General features: G+C 45.5%; 1 protein-coding gene across 1 annotated transcript in view; it reads right to left on the bottom strand.

Moving 5' to 3' along the window:
• The window catches only part of LOC137561523 (amiloride-sensitive sodium channel subunit beta-like), a 59,128-nt gene extending 56,150 nt beyond the window's left edge, over positions 1 to 2,978 (bottom strand). The window contains exon 1 of the mRNA XM_068272831.1: positions 2,632 to 2,978. Within this exon, the coding sequence (XP_068128932.1) occupies positions 2,632 to 2,978 (347 nt within the window). The remainder of the gene's footprint in view (positions 1 to 2,631) is intronic.
• Between the last annotated feature and the right edge of the window lie 15,449 nt (positions 2,979 to 18,427).

An 18,427-nucleotide genomic window follows, 5' to 3' on the forward strand; every position in this document is an offset into this window, starting at 1 on the left:
GCCAGTCCTGCTGCACATGCTTTACTTTTTACAGATCTCTGCACTAATAGGGGGGGGGGGGGGGGGCGTGTCGGGGCTTGTCGGGGCTTAAAATGTACAAATCGGGGGGGGGGGGGGTCCTAATTAAGGGGGCACAGCTGGCTATCCATACTCAGGGGGACCAAATAAATTAGCTAATCTCACAATTTATAGTGGAGAGGCCACAGGCACGTCTGGCTAGCTTTGCTTTGGGGGAGGGGGGCTAATAACAAGGTCACATCCGGCTATCTATACATGGGGGGGTGTTGATCTAATACCAGGGGCCTCTCTTGCTATATACTAAAGTGGACCCTAATTCCAGGGGCACATCTGGCTATCTATACTGGGAGAACCTAATACCAGGGGCACATCTATCTAGTGGGCCTATATTGGGGGACACATCTGGCTATACTGGGGGGTTGATACTGAGGACACATCTGGCTATCTAGCTGGGGGGGGATAATACTGGTGGCATACTTTTATACACTGTACCACTTTTTATTTTTAAACTGGAATTGGTTAAACTGAGAAGTAATGCAGTTTTCCCCCTTTTTCCCAATTAAAGTGCACAGAAAACATTTTTTTATGGGACACAATACCCCCTGATGAAAGACTAATTTGTCCTGAAAAAAAAACCGATATCTAGATCATTTAGGTGTCTTGAGTGGGGATAAAGTTATGGCTGATTAAATAGGGACATAGCTAAAACGTCAAAATCTTTCTGGTCAATAAGGGGGAAACAAGGTCTGGATGCGAAGTGGTTAAAATCGATTTTCCCCAAAAGGTCTTTGTTTCCCCTTTGTTTCTACTGTTCTACTTAGCAAACATGTTTGGCCCCTCTACCCAGTATACCAGCTTTTCTTAAACTACAAGGGATTTTTATTTTGCATGAGTTTAGGTTACTTGATTGCGAAATAAAACCATATGTCTTATAAGCCACTTTATAATGAATTCCATGAAATTGTTTACCACAACATGAGTTGAGTGATATAGGCACATGGGTATACTGGAGTAAGGAGAGACATAATTAAATGCAGTTGTGATGCAGTTGTCTGCCATAGTAATGCTTGGGATGACTGATTTATCATATACAGTATGGTTTCTCCTGTACAGTAGATGAAATCATTTAGCCTAAAAACAGGAAGAGGAAGCAACCCATGATCAGGTAATCAATTTACAGGTTTCAGCTTGGCTGGTCAAATGTAAACTCTATTTTCTGTTCTACATGGTGTTGAATACAAAAGAAATCATGCAGGTAATATTTTAATAAAAGATTAATTGAGATCCGATACTAGACAATAAATTAATTATAGAAACGTGCACAATACAGAGCTTGTCAGTACAATATAACCTACAATTTAAAGTGGACCTGAACTTAGAACTTTCTCTTTGCTCTAAAAGATAAGCATCAGCATAATAACCTTTACAGAAAAAACATTTGTTTCAGCTGATAAAAATCCTGCAATAAATCTGCAGTGTGTCTACTTCATGCTTTCATAGAATCAGACATAGGGTTAACGTTCTGTGTTTACAAGTTAGCTGTTCTGCCGAGATTCCTGTACTGACACAGCTGAGAGATCAAATTACACTCATGATTAGACACATAAGGGGGAATTAGACAGGCTAAATTTTTTTAAATACATACAGGGTGGATAAATCTGTGTTTTCCTTGTTTCCTGTGCACGAGTTCAAGTCCACTTTTATACTTGTTAGCAAGCAGGTCTAATAATTCCATTGTATCAAGCAGACTCAAAATGACACAAGTGCAATGTATTGCAGTCATAGTAGCTTATATTAATTTGAATTAGAAGATATTCAGGTATGCACAATTTGTTCGGAAGGCATTTTCTAGAACACAGTCATGATGTAAATATTTAAACAGGATCAGAGATTGCCAATGAGAGGATAGAATTCTGGCTTTTGTGGGGACTTGATGCAAATTGTATGTGGTTTGGAAATGGGCCAATCAAATTCATTCTCTGCAAATGCTGATTGGCCCAGTTTCAAACTGCATACCACTTACATGCATTGCTGGAATTGTAGCATCTCATAGAGCATCCCTATCCATCAACATCACAAGTAACCTCAATGTAATAAACCAGATTCAGGGCTGGAACCCACAGGAGCGCTTTTGGCAGCACTGCGATACGCTAGCAGTTTGCCAAAACGCTGGGCTAATGTTAATGGATGGGGCAACTTCCACAGGAGCGTTTGCGTTTCCCAGAAACGCAAACGCAGGACCTGCAGCATTTTGGGAGCGTTAGCGCTTCAATGTAAAGTATTGAAACGCTAGCAGAAACGCTCAGCAAAACCTAAACTGAGCGGTTTTGCTAGCGTTTTGCGGTTCAGCACACTGTAAACAAAATGAAAAATAATTCACAGGACCAATCAGGATAAAAACGCAAAACGCAAAACGCTAGGCAGCCGCTGGGGAAAAAAATACAATGTTGCAAAACACGACCAAAAACGCGCATGAATCCGCTTGCAAACCGCTCAGACAAAACGCTAGCGGTTGCGTTTTGCGTTTGCGGTTTTCAGTGGGTTCCAGGCCTCATAGCCCCTTCATAGGACATTTACTGATCGGTTTCAGGATCCAGCATATAGTTCACTGACCTTTCATTGCAGGGCTCACCATGAAAGACACAGGAGATCAGCATGTCCTTTAGCTGGTGGCCCAGTTCCATCTGATCCTGGGTGCTTAGCTGAGACAGAGCAAAAGCAAAATTTCTTTCGCTTGCAGGGTTGTGCAGCCCGTCTTCTGTTTCACCTTCTGATGGAGCAAACAAGTACTCTTTTAAAGACTGATACTTTGAGGAGTTAAGCTGGGTCCAGCGAGCACGATTAAGGTTACAGAAGGTGATCGCTGGGAAGGGGAGCCTTGCACTGTTCACAAGCGTCACCTTCTCTTGTGTCGGGTATTGCAGATAAGTAGCCGTTAGCTGACTACATTGCCACAACATGCAGCTTAATACCAGCAACACAAACGCTGCCCAACAGCAGCTTCTCCAGCGGTCCTGGGAATGTATAATGTTGGGCACTCCATGCGCACTGGTGTGACGTAGGGTATGCCTGCAAATTGACTGTAGGGAGGTTTTCTGCTGCAAGGGCATGTGTGAGCAATCACAGTCATCAAAGCAATGTCTGCTCAACTTATAGATGTAACAGACTCTGGTGAGTCAGACACTTTGCATCCCCTTTGCCGCTGTTTGATTGCAGAACTTCAGTAGTCAGTGGTAAGAGCGTACTGGCCAGTGAAGTCAGATACACTAATGGTATACTTTATGTAACCCAGCCTGTGTCATGGGACCCATCCCTGGAGATGATGTCTTGCTGTTAATTAGGAGCCAGGTAATTAAAAATAATGAAAGCTGCTTTAAATAAGCTTAAATAGCCCCAGCACAGGGAGCAGGAATCGAGTTGATTCTCAGAAACAGATAATAGTGATGTTTCAATGGTAACAGAAAAAAAGGGCACCGGCTGAGGGTGAACAAAAAGGGCGCCACCATAGAGTAATGCATTTATCGTTAATACGGTGCCCAAAGCAAAAAAAAAGGGCACCCGACAAATATTGTTAAGAACATTAGAACTTTAAAGTTTTTGGAATAGGTTATCGTTTTAGAAGCTTGCAACGTAATAGTTTTTGTCATCTTATTTCAATTGTTTGTACAGATTTTACGTTATCAAAGATATCATTTCTATGTGAAAAAAGGTGTTTCTGTAGGGGGGGGGGGGAGGCAGGGGTGGTTAGGGTCAGGCACCACCCGGGGGGCGGTAAGAGTTAGGCAACACTGGGTGGTGGTGGTTAGGGTTAGACACCACCAGTGAGATGGTTAGGGTTAGGCACCACTAGGGGAGTGGTTAGTTTTAGGCACCACCAGGGGAAGGTTCTGTGTGAGAGTAGGGTTTGGTTAAGCTGTATTGTTGAATTTCGTAACTATTTTTAACGTTAATATATTTTCATTTCAAAACTGTATTTATCGTTAACCAATTTCGTTAACAATGTTTATCGTTATTGAGATTTTATTATCCATCTGTGCCAATTCGTTATCCACCCGGGCCCTTTTTTCCTTGTGCCCTTTTTTCATCCACCCGTTTAACCATTGGATTTGAGGAATAAAATCTAGTAAAACAACTGTAGCTAATTTGTGTACATTACATGGAAAATGAGAAATGAAAAAAACAAACACAAAAACACCCCAATTTACTCAGGTTGAAGAATGCAGGAGAATGATGGAGTGCCTGTGTAAGGGCTTCTTCAGACAAACGGCTAAACAGTGTGTCTAGCGTACCATTTAGCTGAAGATTGCCGGGGTCACGCGCCCTCCGGTTGAAAAAATAATGCAACCCTTTGGGAGCATTAGTAACCACAAGCATGCCAGCGGTCATTAATGCCCGGTAAAGGAACACTGTACGTCTTGTCCAGGGCCAATGCACATGCAGTGATTGCCGCAATTGCTGAACACTTACAGCTGGCTGTAAGCATCTGCACATTAACAGGATCGGATGACAAGCAGTTAAGTGTGTTGCTGTTAGTGCTGCTCGGATACCCCTTTTCAAAATCCGGATCCGATTCGGATCCGGATACCCAGATATCTGATCCGGGTCGGATATCGATTTCAAAATTTTCCAATCCGGATCGGATATCCGACCTCAGTATCCAGGGTATCCGGGCGGATTCAGATATCCGGGTAGAAAAAACGGAAGTGGCCTTTAAATTGGTTTTAAAATGGTTTCCAGGGTAAATGAGGCATGTAGCATCATTATTTTTGTAAAGGGGAACACTAATTGATGATGTGGGGACTTAAAATCCCTCCCCCCCCCCAAAAAAAAAATAGCTGTCAATTAACATCAGGCCAAGGTTCCAGACAGCGGTCGTGCAGCCCAAATTGTGTCCAAAGTCCAACCACGTAACTGGGACATGACAGTTTTCAGCAAAAACACCTCCAAAAAAATGATGCAGCAATTGTGTTTTGGGTTAAATATAGGTGGTTTCAGCACAGCAGCAGTGGCCTGTGGCACCCTGGCGGTGTGAGCAGCACAGGCAGCAGGAGCAGGGCAATGCAGCAGCAGCAGCAGGTGTAACGTGTGCCAGGAGCATGCCGGACGTGTCACTTGGCACGTGTCACTTGCCAAGTGCCACGTGGCAAGTGACACGTGCCACGTGACACCTGCCAAGTGACACGTGCCAAGTGCCCGTCAGACAGCAGAGGAGAAGACACTAGTGCACACTAACTGTCACACTGGCACTGCTCACAGCACAGCAGTTCTGTAGAAAGCTAACACAGTAGTACTACTACTCTAACAACTACTAGCACTGACTGCAGTACTTCAGTACTAACTACACAATAACACAGTAATCCTATCCCCTAATCCCTAACCTAAGCTATACTGTAGCTAGCTAAGGCTAATAGCTGGCCAGCAGGCAGCAGCTGGCCTGGTCTGTGCAAAGCACACAGACACATAGCAGCTGCCTACAGCACAGCACACACTCTGACTGTCACACAATGAAATCAATCAAGCTAATTAACGATTTAAAAATAGTGTAGTGATAGTGAAGGGGTTAATCACTGACCAGCTTTGTTTATAACTGAGTACAGCCCTTGCTAGGCCAGCAGCACTGGAGCACACACTGACTGTCACACAATGACATCAATCAAGCTAATTAACGATTTAACAAGTGTAGTGATAGTGAAGGGTTTATCACTGAACAGCTTTAGGTTTATAACTGTGTACAGCCCTTGCTAGACCAGCAGCACTGGAGCATGTCTCTCAGTGAGCATTCCCAAGCTAAGACGATATGTCTCATCATGGCAGCCCTCCTTATTATACAGGGTGGGGGGAGGGGGCTGGCCAGTGTTTCTTTCTGTGATTGGGTGCCAGGGTTTAGGCTGGGAGCCCTCTGATTGGCTCAATGAGGTCAGGTGGGGCTGGCCAGGGTTCCCCTCTGTGATTGGTTGCTAGGGCTTCTGCTGGGAGCCCTCTGATTGGCTCCAGGATGTCATCTCCTTAGTTACAGTATCTCGGATCCGGATATCCGCAATATCCACGGGTATCCGCGTTATGCGCCCAAATATCCGCAGATAGCTATCCGGATTTCTACAGAAATCCGGAATCCGAATCGGATAGCTGAAAAATGGTTGGATATCCGGGTTAACCGGAAATCCGGAATCTGAATGGGCAGCACTGGTTGCTGTCAGCCGTTCTGAAAGAGCCCTTATCGTGCAAACTAGGAGTATATTAGAAAAAAACAATTGCCCGTAAGTGGCAAAGCTTTGCATTCCTTATTTGGGTCATTTCAGACCAGAGAGAAGATTGGGTTACGATTTAGCTCAAGTGAATTCTTACTACTTAAAGCTTCTTTTCCATGGGCAGCTGCTACCATTCACCGGCCGGGGGCTTGCTAGCGTTCGGCATAGGTGGTGTACAGGCATGGAGTTGTATCCGAGTACATTCTCAGAAGTAACATGAGACGCTATTTTGCTGCCATGTAACACTATTGTTACCTGCCACTATTGTTACACTGCCACTATTTTACAGGGGGTGTTACTAAATGTTGCATTTGGGTGCATGTTGTCAACGAGCAGGCCCGTTTCTAGGGCTGTGCGGCCTGTGCGGGCGCCCTGGGCACCGAAGGAGTTGTGGGCGCTGTAATGGAGGGGGGAGTCATCCTCTCCCTTCCTTCCTCTCTGCGGGCCGCCCTCCGTGCTCCCCCCTCCGAGTCTGACTGCAAGGAAGCGCTGTGTAGGGAGGGCAACTCACCTCCCTGGTTCCAATCGCCGCCGGTCTCCTTTTCTCTTCATAGCCGCTGATACACACACTGCTTCCGGCTAAACAGGAAGCAGTGTGTGTATCAGCGGCTATGAGGAGAAGACAGAAGAGGAGAACGGCGGCGATTGGAACCAGGGAGGTGAGTTGCCCTCCCTACACAGCGCTCCCCTGCAGTCAGACTCGGAGGGGGGAGCACGGAGGGCGGCCTGCGGAGAGGAAGGGAGGGAGAGGTCTGGCTGCCCTCCCCGTGGCTGACTCCCCCCTCCATACTGGGGGAAAGCTATCTAACCTATACTGGGGGGCACCTACCTAATCTAACCTATACTGGGGGGCACCTACCTAATCTAACCACACTGGGGGGGCACCTACCTAATCTAACCTATACTGGGGGGAACCTACATAATCTAACCACACGGGGGGGGGCACCTACCTAATCTAACCACACTGGGGGGGCACCTACCTAATCGAACCACACGGGGGGGGCACCTACCTAATATAACCTATACTGGGGGGCACCTACCTAATCTAACCTATACTGGGGGGCACCTACCTAATCTAACCACACTGGGGGGCACCTACCTAATCTAACCTATACTGGGGGGCACCTACCTAATCTAACCTATACTGGGGGGCACCTACCTAATCTAACCACACTGGGGGGCACCTACCTATTCTAACCACACTGGGGGGCACCTACCTAATCTAACCTATACTGGAGGGCCCCTACCTATCTAACCTGTATTGGTTGAACCTACGTACCTAGCCTATACTGGTGGCCACTATACTGGCTACCAATATTGGAGGCACCTACCTAACTAACCTATACTGGGGGCACCTACCTATCTAACCTAGGCTGGGTGCAACTATTCTGACTCCCTATATTAGAGGCACCCACCTAGCTAACCTGTACTGGCGGGCACCTACCTATCTAACCTATACCGGGGGCACCTGCCTATCTAACCTATACTGGGGGCACCTGCCTATCTAACCTATACTGGGGGCAACTATACCTGCTACCTATACTGGAGGCACCTACCTGGCTAACCTATACTGGGGGCAACTATAATAGGGCACCTACAGTGGGTTGCAAAAGTATTCGGCCCCCTTGAAGTTTTCCACATTTTGTCACATTACTGCCACAAACATGCATCAATTTTATTGGAATTCAACGTGAAAGACCAATACAAAGTGGTGTACATGTGAGAAGTGGATCGAAAATCATACATCATTCCAAACATTTTTTACATAGAAATAAATACAAAGTGGCGTGTGCGTAATTATTCGGCCCCCTGAGTCAATACTTTGTAGAACCACCTTTTGCTGCAATTACAGCTGCCAGTCTTTTAGGGTATGTCTCTACCAGCTTTTTACATCTAGAGACTGAAATCCTTGCCCATTCTTCTTTGCAAAACAGCTCCAGCTCAGTCAGATTAGATGGACAGCTTTTGTGAACAGCAGTTTTCAGATCTTGCCACAGATTATCGATTGGATTTAGATCTGGACTTTCACTGGGCCATTCTAACACATAGGTATGTTTTGTTTTAAACCATTCCATTGTTGCCCTGGCTTTATGTTAAGGGTCATTGTCCTGCTGGAAGGTGAACCTCCACCCCAGTCTCAAGTCTTTTGCAGTCTCCAAGAGGTTTTCTTCCAAGTTTGCCCTGTATTTGGCTCCATCCATCTTCCCATCAACTCTGACCAGCTTCCCTGTCCCTGCTGAAGAGATGCACCCCCCGAGCATGATGCTGCCACCACCATATTTGACAGTGGGGATGGTGTGTTCAGAGTGATGTGCAGTGTTAGTTTTCTGCCACACATAGCGTTTTGCATTTTGGCCAAAAAGTTCCATTTTGGTCTCATCTGACCAGAGCACCTTCTTCCACATGGTTGCTGTGTCCCCCACATGGCTTGTGACAAACTGCAAACGGGACTTCTTATGCTTTCTGTTAACAATGGCTTTCTTCTTGCCACTCTTCCATAAAGGCCAACTTTGTACAGTGCATGAATAATAGTTGTCCTATGGACAGAGTCTTCCACCTGAGCTGTAGATCTCTGCAGCTCGTCCAGAGTCACCATGGGCCTCTTGACTGCATTTCTGATTAGCGCTCTCCTTGTTCGGCCTGTGAGTTTTGGTGGATGGCCTTGTCTTGGTAGGTGTACAGTTGTGCCATACTTCTTCCATTTCTGAATGATCGCTTGAACAGTGCTCCTTCGAATGTTCAAGGCTTTGGAAATCTTTTTGTAGCCTAAGCCTGCTTTAAATTTCTCAATAACTTGATCCCTGACCTGTCTTGTGTGTTCTTTGGACTTCACGGTGTTGTTGCTCCCAATATTCTCTTAGACAACCTCTAAGGCCCTCACAGAGCAGCTGTATTTGTACTGACATTAGATTACACATATGTGCACTCTATTTAGTCATTAGCACTCATCAGGCAATGTCTATAGGCAACTGACTGCACTCAGATCAAAGGGGGCCGAATAATTATGCACACACCACTTTGCAGTTATTTATTTGTAAAAAATGTTTGGAATCATGTATGATTTTCGTTCCACTTCTTACATGTACACCACTTTGTGTTGGTTTTTCATGTGGAATTCCAATAAATCGATTCATGCTTGTGGCAGTAATATGACAAAATGTGGAAAACTTCAAGGAGGCCAAATACTTTTGCAACCCACTTTATGCCTGGCTACCTATACTATGCATGGCTACCTATACTGGGGGACCTATAGCTGGCTACCTATACTGAGTGCAACTAGACCTGGCTAACCTATACTGCGGGCATGTATACCTGGCTCCACGGGGGGGGGGGGGGGGGCGCAATTTTAACACCCTCGCCCGGGGTGCATTTTAGCCTAGAAACTGTCCTGGCAACGAACAGTTCGGCTGCCTGTAGAAAAGAGGCCAAATTGTGAACTGTTCCTCACATGCCCAGTTTGGGTTTGACGAATCGTTTAGAATCTCCAATGTTCTTCATGTAGGAAATGCAGTAAACAAGTCTTGCTATCAGCATAGCAAGAAGTCTCTTTTCTAATGGATTCTGAGCTTTGTTTGTTCTGCATGAGTCTATCCATGCAGAAGTGTCTCACTTATTGTCAAGTAAATCATTAAAAAAATGTTGGGCTTTTTAAAAGACAACCGAGGTGACATGTGACATGATGAGATAGACATGTGTATGTATATTACCAACCACACAAATAACTAAGTTGTGTTCTTTTTTTCTCTCCCTACAAGACTTAAACATCAGGTATGAAAGTTACAGTTTCTGTCCAGGTCAGGACTGGGTCAGACTATAGCACAACTCTCACTGATAAGCAATTACAGCCATAAAATACTTTCCTGTCAAGGCTGATTCACACTCGGCCAGGGTCGGACTGGGACACCAAGGGCCCACCAAGGAAGTTTTAGCCTGGGGCCCACCCCCTCTCCTCCTCCTCCCTCCCCCCCCCCTCCATTTTGGGCTCACATACACATGTACTCTAGAAATTTTGCATGACTTTATGGTAGGGAATAGATTGTGAGCAATTCTGAGGACAGTCTCCAATAGGGATATGTGTAAATGCGGCGCAGCGAATCTAATTGAGTGTCACCACGCACTGGAACATCGGCGTGGTCATGATGAGTCATGGGCAGACTTAAAAAAAAAATACAAAACACAAAATAAGTTGCGGCGTTATTCACAGAGATTAGGTCTGACCAGATACATTTTAGATAAAATATTCAAGTAGTTACATGCCTCATGATAATTCATCAAGTAGTCAAATGGCAGCAGATACCCCCACAAAATGCAATCAGGTTGACGGCAGATACCCCCACACAATGCAATCAGGTTGGTGGCAGATACCCCCACAAAATGCAATCAGGTTGACGGCAGATACCCCCACACAATGCAATCAGGTTGACGGCAGATACCCCCACGAAATGCAATCAGGTTGACGGCAGATACCCCCACAAAATGCAATCAGGTTGACGGCAGATACCCCCACAAAATGCAATCAGTTTGGCTGCAGATACCCCCACATAAATGCAATCAGGTTGGCTGCAGATACCCCCACACAATGCAATCAGGTTGGTGGCAGATACCCCCACACAATGCAATCAGGTTGGCTGCAGATACCCCCAGAAAATGCAATCAGGTAGGCTGCAGATACCAGGGCTGTGGAGTCGGTACAAAAATCTTCCGACTCCAACTTCGACTCCTCAGTTTCTGAAACCACGACTCTGACTCCGTGCCCCGGGTGCCCAAAATTGCCCCGACTCCGACTCCTCGACTCCGACTCCACAGCCCTGGCAGATACCCCCACAGAATGCAATCAGGTTGGCTGCAGATACCCCCACACAATGCAATCAGGTTGGTGGCAGAGATACCCCCACACAATGCAATCAGGTTGGCTGCAGATACCCCCACACAATGCAATCAGGTTGGTGGCAGAGATACCCCCACACAATGCAATCAGGTTGGCGGCAGATACCCCCACACAATGCAATCAGGTTGGTGGCAGAGATACCCCCACACAAGGCAATCAGGTTGGTGGCAGAGATACCCCCACACAATGCAATCAGGTTGGTGGCAGAGATACCCCCACACAATGCAATCAGGTTGGTGGCAGAGATACCCCCACACAATGCAAGTCCCCCCAGCTTGGAAGGGGGGGGCAGAGGGCACAGATCAGCGGGGAAGCCTCCCCCCTCCCTCACCTAGGGCCCCCCCCTTCCGCACACCCCCCTCCTCCTGGGGGCCCCAGAGCTAAGAGGGAGGGGGGCACAGCTTGGAAGGGGGGGAATTGGGCACAGAGCAGCGGGGAGGGGGGGAAGCGTCCCCCCCCCTCCCTCACCTAGGGCTCCCCCCTTCCACGCACAGCCCTCCTCGAGAAGTGCAGCCAGCAGCGAGCGGAGAATAGCTTACCAGCTTCAGATGATGCTATTTCTGCTCCGCTCCACATGCCGCTGCTGCCCTGCTGGTCTCTGTCTCCTGTAGTGACGCTGTCCAATCACGCTCTCGCAGGAAGTACTGCGAGAGCGTGATTGGACAGCGTCACACACTACAGTCAGAGACCAGCAGGGCAGCGGCATGCGGACTCGGAGCGGAGCAGAGATAGCATCATCTCTGTAGCTATTCTCCGCTCGCTGCACTTCTGGAGGAGGGGGGTGCGCGGAAGGGGGGGCCCTAGGTGAGGGAGGGGGGGACGCTTCCCCCACTCCCCGCCGCTCTGTGCCCAATCCCCCCCCCCTTCCAAGCTGTGCCCCCCTCCCTCTTAGCTCTGGGGCCCCCAGGAGGAGGGGCAGTCGGGGCCCACCGATGGGACCATCGGTGGTTCGGCGGCTCTGTCCGAGCCTGCACTCGGCGCTTGGAGCGCCGCTTGCTCCAATTGCGTTCGGCTCTGCAATCGCCATATGTGGGCAAAATCTCGTTATTCAGCGCGATTTGCGCTTGCGATTCCGGTTCAATAGAATTAGAAAACACAGCGCAATCACCACTGAAAAGCTGCATGCAGTGTGTTTGCGATTGATCAAAATTTAAAAAAAACGCTGTGTGAATGTATCCATAGGGATCACTGGTGATCAGCAAAGTGCTGAAAAATCGCCTAGTGTGAACTAGCCCTCAGTAAATGGCTTCTGAGAGCAGGAAAGAGATAAAAAGGGTAAATAATCGATTTGAGCTCTAGCATCCTTCAGTGAAGGTGTCATTGAGCTGACACAACAAAACAGTAAAAAATTAAAAACCAGATTTAATTACAAAATAAAACCGTGGGATATCTAAAAAAAAAGTCATTTTTATGAGACGAAGGATAGATACAATTGTTTTTCTTATCGGTTTATTTTCATCTCGGTTGTCCTTTAAGGACTCCTTAGGACTCAAATAAAAATCTATATGGACCCCTCTTAGCTGGGCTGGATGCTAGTACTGTGCATACGGGCTTCTAGTTCTGACATAAAAAAATTCTGCTGTTGCTTAAAGGACACCTGACCTGAGGCAAAGCTATGTAAGGTACAGTAAGCACAGAGTTATGCTCATGCTGGATCCGCATAGCTCTGTGTTCCTCTCCTAGTTCCTCCCAGTTTTCATAATCAAAATTTTACTTTTGGCTTTTCAGGACAGGTATACTTTAAAGAGAAACTCCGACCAAGAATTGAACTTTATCCTAATCAGTAGGTTATACCCCCTTTTACATGAGAAATCTATTCCTTTTCACAAACAGACTATCAGGGGGCTCTGTATGGCTGATATTGTGGTGAAACCCCTCCCACAAGAAACTCTGCGTACGTACTCCTGGCAGTTCCCTATCTGGGAACCTTGCTGCATTGTGGGAAATAGCTGTTTACAGCTGTTTCCAACTGCCAAAAAAACATGCAGCAGCTACATCACCTGCCAACAGTAAAAATGTCACCATGTAATAAATGTCAGAATGTAAATCAGGGATTTAAAAGTTTTTACAATGGGCAAACACTGACTAAATCATTTATACATAATTATTGTAAAAATGAAGCACTTTTTTATTACATTCTTTTCATTGGAGTGCTTCATTTTTACAATAATTATGTATATATTATTTAGTCAGCGTTTGCCCATTGTAAAATCTTTCCTCTCCCTGATTTACATTCTGACATTTATCACATGGTGACATTTTTACTGCTGGCAGGTAATGTAGCTGCTGCTTGCTGCTTTGGCAGTTGGAAACAGCTATTTCCCACAATGCAACAAGGTTCACAGACAGGAAACTGCCAGGAGTACCATGGTCCTCTGAGTTTCTTGTGGGAGGGGGTTTAACCACAATATCAGCCATACAGAGCCCCCTGATGATCTGTTTGGGAAAAGGAATAGATTTCTCATGTAAAAGGGGGTATCAGCTACTGATTGTGATGAAGTTTAATTCTTGGTCACGGTTTCTCTTTAAGTTGTTATTTCATCACACTAAGCCTTGCACTAATCTACAAATATATTTTGCTATTCCAAATCACAGTTCTGTATTTAGAGACACAATAAAACCTTGGATTGAGAGTAACTTGGTTTTCAAGCACTTTGCAAAACAAGCAGACATTTGTATGAAATTATGACTTGATAAGCAAGCACAGTCTTGATACACAAGCACAGTGTATGGACACGTGCCATGTCAGTGACGTCACCACAGCTGAGTCAGTGGTTCTTCTCTCTGATGCTGCAGGATTGTACTTAGTCTGCGTGTAGGAATTGTACAATGTCATATTTCATCAAAATACTCAAAAGGTGGTAAAAGCAATTGTCATTGGATATGTTCCTTGTTAAAGTCACAAAAAAAAGAAACCGATTTCAGTGAGCTAACAGATAGCAAGGATTTTGTTATGTATAGTGAGTCTTCCTACACAATAACCCTCATCCTCTCGTTTCCACCAGCCACAATTCCTATTAAAAGTAAAGCACAGGTTAATTTGTTTTACTGTATGCATTTTTAATTTATACACTCTTATATTGTTTTAAGGGTGCTTTGGATTACAAGCATGTCTCCATAAAGAATTATGCTCGTAAACCAAGGTTCCACTGTATTAGCGTTTCACTAATGATTTCTTTTTTTCTATGTGATCAGCAATGAATACAGAAATGCTTACTGCTCTACTTTATACTGGGGGAGACACCTTGATAATGCTGGACCTTATTTGATATGCTACTATTTGAAGGCTTAATTGCTGATCTTTTTTTTTTTTTGTCTGTTTGTTTTTTTACAGCTCAACTCCCACAAGCTACAAAAATAATCTGATAAGCAACCAACGCTTACGAATTTCTAGTCAATGTCAAAGTGCCATCAAACCACACATTTTCACAAACAACTGTCATCTTCTTCTTTTTGCTGCTAAAAAGCACCCCCTATAACTCTCACTCCACTGAACATTATTTACAATTCTTGATAGGACAATAGCCACACAATGGGCTCTATTCATAAAACTTCTCATAAAATGACTTATCACCTAGTTGATAAAAATAACCTTTCAGCACATTTACAGGCAAAATAATCACTCAAAGTACCGTAAGTTGTTCCTGATAAACTTCATTTCAATATTTACTTTTCTTACTTTAATTATATTATATTTTGCTCTTTGGAAGCTTAAAAATGTAACATAGATAAAGTGAAAACAGAGGAAAACAGGAGAAAACGCTTTGTGAATCATGCCCAATGCCATAAAATCCGTCCTTTCATGCACATTACTTATGTTAATGTTTTGTACAAAATCTTGTTACTTTTATTGAAATTATCAAACCTTTGAATGCTCAGCCACTTGTGCATAGTTGTTCTCCACTGGAGATGATAAACACTTAAAGGGATACTGTAGGGGGGTCGGGGGAAAATGAGCTGAACTTACCCGGGGCTTCTAATGGCCCCCGCAGACATCCTGTGTTGACGCAGCCACTCACCGATGCTCCGGCCCCGCCTCCAGTTCACTTCTGGAATTTCTGACTTTAAAGTCAGAAAACCACTGCGCCTGCGGTGCCGTGTCCTCGCTCCCGCTGATGTCACCAGGAGTGTACTGCACAGACACAGACCATACTGGGCCTGCGCTGTGCACTCTTGATGACATCAGCGGGATAGAGGACACGGCAACGCAGGCGCAGTGGTTTTCAGACTTTAAAGTCTGAAATTCCAGAAGTGAACCGGAGGCAGGGCCAGAGCATCGGTGAGTGGCTGCGTGGGCACAGGATGTCTGCGGCGGGCCGTTAGAAGCCCCGGGTAAGTTCAACTCATTTTCCCCTGACCTCCCTACAGTATCCCTTTAAGGCTCATGCACATGTCCAAAATAATGCACAACCAACTGCACGACAAGTTGTTTACATGACAAGTACGTACACATGCCAACCAACTCACTTAAATATATCACACGCAAATGAAACCACAAACTGCTTAACATGTCTGCATTCAAAAACAACAAAGTTGTTCAAACGACTTGTACACTTCTGGCCAACCTGCAAGATAGTTGTGCTTGTTTATCCACCGTATGGATCTGGCAAATCACCTTTTATCAGTTGGTCGCCTTTTATCAGAGGTGTCGGAAGTCTTCGGGAGCACTCGGGCTCCCGAAGACGGGTCGCTCCATACTACGCATGCGCGAGCGCCCTCTATGACACACTCGCAGGTGTCTATGACACACTCGCGCGTGCGCAGTATGGAGCTGCCTGTCTTCAGGAGGACTCGGCTCCCAAAGACTTCATAAGTCCCCGCGGCGGGGGATTTGAACAGACGATCCAGAGGGCACCTGGAGAGGAGAGGGAAGGCTCATTAGGACTCAGAGCCTTCCCTCTTCGTAGGTGAGTATCTGACTTTTTTTTAGGAGGGGTAACATTAGCTTTAAAGGGGTTCTCTTGTTTTTTTTAAAATAAAAATGGACATTTACCTGGGGCTTCTACCAGCCACCTGAAGCTGTAATGTCCTACGCCGTCCTCCTACGATCCTCGGTTCCCCGCCGCCGGTCCCAGTAATATATTCATCTAACAAGATGAATAATGCTCGCTCCTGCGTGTGTCATTAGGAGCTTACTGCGCAGGTGCATTACAAATTTTTCCTGTACTGTGCAGTAAGCTCCTGATGACGCGCACGGGAGTGAGCACACACACAGCCACGGCTGGCACAGCCGCAATGGGTCTCAGATGCCGATCAGAGCGGGAGCGGCGGATCGTTGGTGGATGGCGCGGGACATTAAAGCTTCAGGGGGTCAGTAGAAGCCCCATGTAAGTGTCCGTTTTTATTTTTAAAAAAACCCGAAGAACTCTATTAATAAACAAAGCCCTCCTTTTGGAAGTCTGATCCTTTAACAAATGCTTAATGTAATGACTATATTAATACTAGTTAAGTAGCACTGGAGCAACTAAGAGAAACAACAGCTAAACAGGTAAGCATCATCTCTGGTAAGTTTCTGGGCTGCTATGGCAATGGTGTCGACATTACAGAGGAACACACTGACAGTAGTAGAACTATTTTTCGCTGATTTTATTAGTTATATTCTTAGAAATGATGGCATAGCCTTCAAAGTAACTTCCTGTACTTTGAAGAGTATAATTTAACCTGACAAACTCAAATGCACTATTTATCATAAAAGTTGATAAGGAACCATTGACTGAGCTCTGTAGCTGAAAAGGAAGTACATTCAAAGTCAAGTAAGTGAGCTCCCTGGTGATCATTATCCCGTTCCCTAGAGCACATAATATCTGTGCATTAAGGGATAAAGAAGATAGTGACCTCACACACCTTCACTGAGCTTATTTGACATGCTACCTCTAATTGGCATATTTTTCTGAGCAACGCTAATCCAGCTGTGCTGTGTTTCCCTATTGAGTCAATAGGATACTGCTCAGAAGATTTAACCTATCCAACAGCAAAATCTTCAGATATGATCATTTTGTAGTAAGATGTTGAACCCTGCATACACTCAAAGTAGCAGGGATCATACATGAGAATAGAACTCGTTACAGTCCATGGCATCTGCATTTATCATTATGTGCAGTACAGCTGCATTTGTGCACGAAGAGGAGCATGGCCACAAGCTGTCAGAGGGTCCTAGACAGCTGCGGTGGTCTCAAGGAGGACGTGGCTTTCCTTCCCTTAGGTAAGTATTACATGTTTTATTTAAAAAAAAATGACTTGGGTTCACTTTAGAGCAAAAGTGTAAAAAATGATGCTCTGGATGAGTCTACAAAGACGAAACTACGGTAGTCGAGCGGAGGGGACGCGGATACAGCCACATGCAGGGTGTCATGGCGAGGAGGGACTGGAGTGTGCAGCTCGACTTCGCACACCGAGTGGCCCACGAGCGTATATACTCTCCATGCTTTTATATTCCCACATGTTTGTAAGTGTGAATTTCTTTTAATACATTTTATTTAGGGTTTTACACTATGGAGGGTCTGGTCTATATTCTATTTTGAGGTGATGTGACAAGAGTGACCCAGACACATTTGGACATTGAGCTGGGATCCAGCAAGGCATGGCGTGGCCAGATGACCCCACAAGCGCTGTAGACCTACCTAACGGAAGGTCATCTACTAAGGGTGAGTTGCCACTGCTTGGGGTGTGGTGGAGATCAACTGCATTGACAAGATCTGTACCACTGCTGCAGGATTCAGCCAGTGGAGTAAACGTGATCAATGTGGACTCTGTTGTTATAAACTGGGACATTGATTGTCACTGAGTGCTGACCTAATCTTGGTAGGACTCAGGGTTGTATATGTTTAAGGAGCTCTCCACCAATTGAGAACATTCCATTTTTATACTTATCAGCGTAGTATACGAGTATTGGATTGTAAAAAAAGATTTACAGAGGATTACCAGCCTTCCTGTTAAAATCCAGCAGCCTTCTTGTAAAGAAAGTTATAGTTACCCATGCTGCCTTCTCCCTCGAAGCTGTCTCAAAGACCCCAAATCACCTGACTTCTGGCATGTGGCCCTGGCTCACCTCCCTACCCAGGGAAAAAGCCAAGATTTTTACTCCAATAAACATCTAGCCGATTTTTTTCAGGGAGGTGGAGCCATGTGCCAGAAGTCTATTGATTTGAAAACTTTGGGATGGCTTTGAGGGAGAAGGCAGCGCAGTTGACTATAACTTCCTGCTGAATTTTAACAGGCAGGCTGGAGATCCCCTTTAAAGGAAGACACTGACTGGTTCCTGCACATATGAGCC

The sequence above is a fragment of the Hyperolius riggenbachi genome, chromosome 3 (genome assembly GCF_040937935.1).
Source record: "Hyperolius riggenbachi isolate aHypRig1 chromosome 3, aHypRig1.pri, whole genome shotgun sequence".
NCBI lineage: Eukaryota > Metazoa > Chordata > Amphibia > Anura > Hyperoliidae > Hyperolius > Hyperolius riggenbachi.